The sequence below is a fragment of the Athene cunicularia genome (genome assembly GCF_003259725.1).
Source record: "Athene cunicularia isolate RWA chromosome 8 unlocalized genomic scaffold, athCun1 chr8_part1, whole genome shotgun sequence".
Classification (NCBI taxonomy): Eukaryota; Metazoa; Chordata; class Aves; order Strigiformes; family Strigidae; genus Athene; species Athene cunicularia.
This window is the reverse complement of record NW_020799109.1, coordinates 11,229,214-11,236,004: the sequence shown is the minus strand read 5'-3', so window position 1 is coordinate 11,236,004 and position 6,791 is coordinate 11,229,214. Positions and strand designations below refer to the sequence as shown.

The 6,791-nt window shown below is 47.7% G+C and overlaps 1 protein-coding gene across 1 annotated transcript in view; it reads left to right on the top strand.

Moving 5' to 3' along the window:
* Window positions 1-487: 487 nt before the first annotated feature.
* ARMH1 (armadillo-like helical domain containing 1) overlaps window positions 488-6,791 on the top strand; it is a 16,038-nt gene continuing 9,734 nt past the window's right edge. Inside the window, 7 exon segments of the mRNA XM_026854044.1 lie at window positions 488-599; window positions 840-943; window positions 3,227-3,440; window positions 3,808-3,876; window positions 4,372-4,538; window positions 5,370-5,566; window positions 5,735-5,819. Of these exon segments, the coding sequence (XP_026709845.1) occupies window positions 3,235-3,440; window positions 3,808-3,876; window positions 4,372-4,538; window positions 5,370-5,566; window positions 5,735-5,819 (724 nt within the window). The 5' untranslated portion in view covers window positions 488-599; window positions 840-943; window positions 3,227-3,234.

Below are 6,791 nucleotides of genomic sequence, written 5' to 3'. Positions count from 1 at the left end.
TTGTAGGGGCTGGAGGGGGGGTCGCAGTCAGGGGGGCTGGGGGATAGGGTGAGCGTGGGGGCTGAGGGCGGTTGTTGGTTCTGAGCTGGACGTCTGGGCCAGGGGGGGCAGACATGGGGGTGAGGTGAGCACTGGGGTGAGGGAGTGTGTGAGGGGCTGTAGGGCCTGGGGTGGGTTTTGGGGTGTGGGGGAGCACGGGGCCCGTGGTTGTGCTGGGTCATGCCCAGAGGGATGGTTGGGCCTGGGATGGGGGATGTCGAGGCTGCAGTGGATTAGAGGGGTAGGGACCGGGATGGATGTAGGGATCAGTGTAGGGCCTGGCTACAGGTGAGGGGAGTGCAGGGGCTAGGTTTGGGGTTGTGGCTGGGGTTAAGTGTGGGGCTGGGAGGCAGGACATGCAGGTGAGAGAGGAGCCAGTAGGACTGGGTTGATGGGGGCTGGGTAGAGGGCATTGGGGTACACTGAGGAAGATGCATTTTGTGTGAGGAGGGTTGCGGGAGACACGAGGTATGGCAGGAGAGGATGAAACCTGCTAGGGAAACAGAAGCTCCACATTTTGCTTGAGGCTGGGCACAACCTTGATGTTGCAAGATACAAAGGTAACACCAAATCACCGTGACTCTGCCCTTCCACAAGTCCAAGGCTATCGGTCCCTGGCACCTCACACTCAGATTGAGGCTGACGCAGCACCAGTCTGCCTTTTGATCTCAATCTGATGATTTAGCAGCACTCTGGATGTAAAGAACTGCTGAATTGCCAGAGCCAGTTCCTAAATCACTTGGTTTTTTTCTTGGCAGGAATAAAGCACTGCCCTGACTCAGCCTTGTTTTGATTATCAGGTCCAACAGACTGGGGTGGCAGCCCAGCACTGTTGAGAGCAGAGTTTAAAACCAGCAAACAGGAGTTATGCGCTGATGCTAGCACTGACAAACGACTCAGGCAAGTCATTTAACTTCCCTGTGTCTGTATGTTCCCATATGTAAGCTGGTCATAATAGAAATATTCATGTACATTTTCAGAGTACTTTACAATGTCAGCTTAAAGACTATGTCAGCAGATACTGTTATTATAGCAGACAGGGACAGATACCGCTGTATCCTCAGACACCTCATGTGATAATTGTTTCAAACTCTTCTCTTTTTTTTCCATTGATTCATAGGCAAGCCTTTTGTATCACTAAAACCCTCACGTCCAGAGGCGTGGTGCTGGCATTCCTGAATAGTGGGGGCTTACTGCAGCTTTATAATAAAAATAGGATAGCATTACACCACCAGCATCTTAAACATAAATATGGAAACGTTAATTTAGAATCAATTTTGGGATGTTTCAGACTGTAAAGTTCTTTTAACTAGATCTCTGTTGAGGACAGAGGAGCACTTTATGGGACTGTAAATTTCATGCAAACAGTCTCTGTGAAATACAGATTCCCCCTACACACTAGCTGTTCTCTCAATATCAATCATACGCCTTGCAAGTAATGTTTCACAAATATTCTGTAAATCACAGGAAAATGCTCACAATAATGTGAAATATGACTTTCACTTGACTGTTTCACCAGAGGCCCCTAACAGGCCATTCTCTTGTCAGCACTAACATTTGTTATGGCTAATAACATTTTCAATCACAACTATTTTGGGAAAATGGATTTATTTTAAACCTGCTTCCCTGCAAAGGAGAGCCTGAAAACACCCTGACAAGGACACAGACTCCTTACAGAGCACAGACTGTTAATTCCCAAATGAAATTTCATCTCATCTTAATTCTCAAACATTGTTTCTTAACCAGATTTTTGAAGACTTTGTTTGTTTTCTAGCATGGAGGTACATGTTCACATCTCGGTCATTGTTTTTAGCCTGGTTCAGATAATAGCAATAGAAAGTTACTTTTGAGCAGGTATGTTGGGGATAGCTGGAACTGATTTGGAATTTTGCTCCAGATTTAGGAGAAAAGGCCTAAGAACTTTGTAAGTAGGAAATTGGTAATCTTGGCAACTGGTATTACATTGAAAGAAACTTCTTATTCTGAAACCAAAGATCTTGTGTCATTTTAACTTTTTTTTCTTAAAACACACTTTAAATAAAACCTAAAATGTGCTTTTCTTATGTAGAAAGTCTAAGAACTGTATTAGACAAGGCATGAATTCATTTCTTATCATCATGCATGTTGATACAGCTTGGTGGAGGACAACGCCTCTGTGTTAATGTCACTGTCTGTGACTTTGTCCCTCTTTCTGCATCTGTGTACATACACAGATACTGATGTTTAACTGCGAGGCTCCTTGAGGTTGGTCAGTGTCTTAAAGCCAAGTGCATACATGTCAGTGGAATTCTCACCTACCTGAATGGAGACCTTAATCCTCTGATGTTTCATGCCTCTACTAAGTGCACCTTCACATTTGTCAAGCTGGAATAGGGGATATCATACTGAGCCAAAAGTGTGTCAAGGTAATTTGGCAAAAGATGGATTGCTTTATTTAACACCTGTTTGAGGGGGCAGGAGGAAGTGCAGGCAAGGGATGTTTCTGAAGCTTCTGTCTTCTTGCCTATAGTTCGTATCGTTTCAGGCTTTCTTAGATTGTTTAAAAACATGCCATAGAAATTAGATAAGAAAAAAACAGAGCAAATACATGTCATGCCAAAGGGTCCCAAAGCACTCTCTTACCGCTAAGACCAAGCACATCTTCCTGGAGTGGATGTGGGCCTAGTCCAAATGACTGTCGCTCCATCACGTGAGTGAGAGCATGCTGTGCTGCTGTGCTAACAGGCATTTACAGCCCCCTTGACCCTGTCACTCCCCACAAATCCATACCTATTTGTGCTCTCATTTCACCCTATTTATTCCCTGGCAGGTCAGATATGAGATGCAGTGTTCATATCATGAGGTGAGTGAAAAACCGAGGCTGGGCTAATGGGTAACATCAAAATGACTTTATTAACAGAGCAGAGAAGAGAGCTCCTGTGGTGAAGCCACCTGCCCTGGAATATATTCTCAAGTCTGATGCAGATTCACTGTGCAGCTTCAGACATACGAGGAACTCTCCTTTTGCATCAGTTTTCCTATCTATGAAATGAGTATAAAGGAAAATTAGGTTAAATTAATGGCTAGTAAGTGCTTTAATATTATTTGCCAGAGATTTTAAATGTGATTCTGCTGGCAATTCCTTAGTACAGACTTTTTCTATCTTCAAAGCCCTTTTTGAACTTCTTTCTCACTTTTCTCTAGTCAGAAGAGATCATGACTTCTGTCAAAGAGCAGGAAGCCATCAGGAAGCTCATGGTTTTCTTGCGGGAATGGCATAGTGCCCACAAAGTTGCTCGAAGCCGGATCCTGGAAGACTTCATTAAAAGCAATGACGGCAAGACAGAACCAGAGCTGGAGCTGGAGTTCTCCCAGGGAGCCAGCTTGTTTCTGGTTCGCCTTACAGTGTGGCTCAGGATGACGTATCTGTTCCCTTGGACACCTGGAGGTGGCGTGTAGTAGTGGGATGGAGAGGAGGGAAAGTTCTCTACCAAAAATTTATTTAAATAATAAGCTTCTGTATGGAGACATCCATATCTAGCTGCAGGGTTAAAAGAAAAGAAGACTATCTGAAGATGGAACTGAAGGGAAAGCCATATAACCTGTTTCTCAGGGACCTAGAATTAGTGTTATTTCTCACACTGGGATGAGCATGCTGCCTCTGCCCACCTGTGAGAAGGTCCATGCTCTCTTGCAGAGGGAGTACCCAGTTCAGACCTCCACATTGTCAAAGACAGCCTGGGGGACACCACGATGGTTTGTATATCTCTCCTTAGCCTTGCCAAACAGCTACGTGTACACCACGTGCCTCAACAAGGTGCTCAAGTCCATTGGCATCTTCCTGTCCGCTGCAAGTGGGTGAGTATAGAACATCACTGTGTGAGAGGTGCCATGGGGAAGGCACTCCAGGGTGAGGGGATGAGTAGATTAAGAAAATAACAAGTCCTTGTTCATCTTTTGGGAGGGCTGTTTAAGCATTTCAGGCAAGGCAGACCCCAGTGAGGCTTGTGGGAGGAATTTGAAATTAATGCTCTCAAAAGCAAATCCACCTCTTGTGCATGTCTCCAGAGCCACCAGGTCAGTGACACGATGTGGAGACAGGGCTTTCTGTGCCTCTGGTTTGATACCAGAAATGAGCTCTGGGTAAAACAAGCTGGTGACCTGCAAAGTGTGCTGCTGGTGGGCATCTGCCTCTGCGCCCCAGGCTGGGCCTCCTTGGGTTCACTGCCCCAGCACCGGGCACCCACTGCAGTGAGGCAGGAGGCGATGGCCCCAGGAGCACGCCGAGCTGACAGAGGAAGAGGGTCTCCAAGGCGGGTGACACTTTGGGCTTTGTTCCCCCTATCCTTGCAGACACCGATACCTTCTTGAATTTCTGGGGATTGGAGGTGTTGTGATTCTCCTGGAAATACTAGGGCTGAACCACCTGAAACAAGAGGACAAAAGGGAGTCTGTAAAGCTACTGCAGCTCGTCGCAGACTCTGGCAGGAAGTATAAGGAGCTCATTTGTGAAAGCTACGGTAGGTGGCGTGTCCGTCCATGCGTCCATGCTTTTTCCTAATTCGGGCGAGGATGTTCTTCCTGACCTCTGGCCCCGGGGGCCCTGAGCCACTCCCTTCCCTCCACCGGCCAGATAGCAGATTGCCGCCGCGTTTCGCTGGCTGGAAGGAGTTCAGAGTCTCGGCTATTGTTGAGCAGTTGCATTTCATCCCCTCTCTGTTTTTAATGAGCTCGCTTTCTTTACAGTCATTTATTTTGATGTGATATTGCTGTCCTACCGGTGACAACTGCTCTGGTTAAAACCACAAAACAGTTTCCATTCTTACCTGCATCATTCACCTGCTGCAAACTTTTCCAGACTTCCCCTCTGGGTGTGGGAGAGTTTTGTGGCTTGTATCTTTTTAAAGAACATTACAACGGGTTTTTTTTTCTTTTTTTTTCCTGGGCAGTGGAAGTCAAACCCTGTTAGTTGTTCTGTAGTTCAGATTACCTTGTCAGAGACTGTGGGGTGATACCTGCCCCCTCAGCTTCCTCCAGGGCAGACGAAGCAGCAGGATCAGCAGAGGGTTCCTTAGCAGCACCACTGGCATCCCAGTGACAGACTGCTGGTGTAAATGCCCACAAAAGGTCCTTGGCTACCTACTCCAGCTGAGAATTGTGCCAACTGGTTTTCCAGTTGGTGATGTGGCTCCTGACAAGGACAATGAACTTTTTTTCCTGGCTTCCATTTGTCAAGCCACCCTTGGAGTGGGATGTGGTGCCAGGCTCTCTCGGGGGTGACAGTGAAGTCGCTGAGATGGGTGACCCAGACTCATGCAGGCACATGACTTGGTGGCTGTTTCTCTGCACAGGGGTGCAATTCCTCGCTGCATTCCTCACCGCTTCCAACTCAGCAGAGGCTCAAGAAGACGTGCAGGTGTTGCTGGACTCTTTGGGCCACGGCAATCCCAAGTACCAGAACCAAGTCTACAAAGGCCTTGTTGCTGTGCTACCCTGCGCCTCTCCCCAAGCCCAGCGGCTGGCCCTGCAGTCACTCAGGAGCATGCTGGTGGGTCGTGGCCTCGCTGGGGGCACAGGGCAGCGCTACCTCCTGTGTCTGCCCGTCCCACCCTGGCAGGAGCTGTGCCTGTCTCCTTGGCATGGCAGGGAGCACTGGCCTGGAAAATGACAGCTGTGTAAAAACTGTCCTTGTCACCCTCCCCTTTTTTTCCACCAGGACGTGATGGGAGAGATGGTCTCCGTCCTTGTGCAGCCCGTGCTGGGCGTGCTGTGCTCCGTGCACCTGGGGGTCCAGTACGAAGGTAGGATCCCCCCAGCCCCCCTGGGCCTTGCCTGAGCTGGGCTGAGCCGGGCTGTGACTGGAATTGGGCACCTCCAGGCCTGGGCAGGGGTGTGGAGATGGGCCGTGGGGGAGAGAGGGAGAGGAGGGGAGGGGAGGGGAGGGGAGAGGGGAAAGCCAGCTTTCCCAAGTCATCCCTAATTCCCACATCGGCTACAGCCAGCATTAAAGGTTTGAACCATCCCAGACAAACCCTGGACACTGTCAAAACCACGCGAGGCTTTGCTGGCTTGGTTTGGGGGGTTGGGTATTTTTATTTTTCCAAGACAGGGATTAAAAACTTGAAAGATGAAGGAAAATAATTTAAAATCTGGGTCCCATTTTATTTTCTCCGGTTTTTGTTTTTTGGTGGGTTTTTTTTCTTTTTTTCTATTAAGTAAAATAAAATGGGTGCGTTTGCAGCAGGCAGGCGTGCACAAAGCAATGTTCACTGAAGTCTAAAAGCGTTCGGCCAAGGAAAACTGACAAGACGGACTAATGAACCGTAGAGAGGGGAAGAAAATAGCCAGTATTTGCTAGATTTCAAACCCCCTCTGTCTTCCCCGGACCACCTATCTCGGATTTTATTATTATTTTGGTAAACGGCTCCAGCCCTTCCTTTCCTAAGCCACCGAGAAGCCAGCGATTCGCGGATACCACTTCTATTATTGTAAAGGGTAAATAAAATAAAGACAAAAATTAAAAGCGACAAGAAACAGGTCGAGTTTGCAGGCGATGCTTTTACAAGCTCATCTCGCCAGGTCGAATCCGGGAGCAAGCCTTAATGAAGCAATAATAGCCACATTATTCAAAAATTTTCATTTCGATGGAAATTTATCTAAAAGGGACTTAATCATATGCAAATAATAAAAGGAGGCGTAGTGACCCAGCGAGCGATCTGCATACAAATTTCAGCATGTGCGGCGTTGGCGAGATCATACCTGATCTGTTAGAT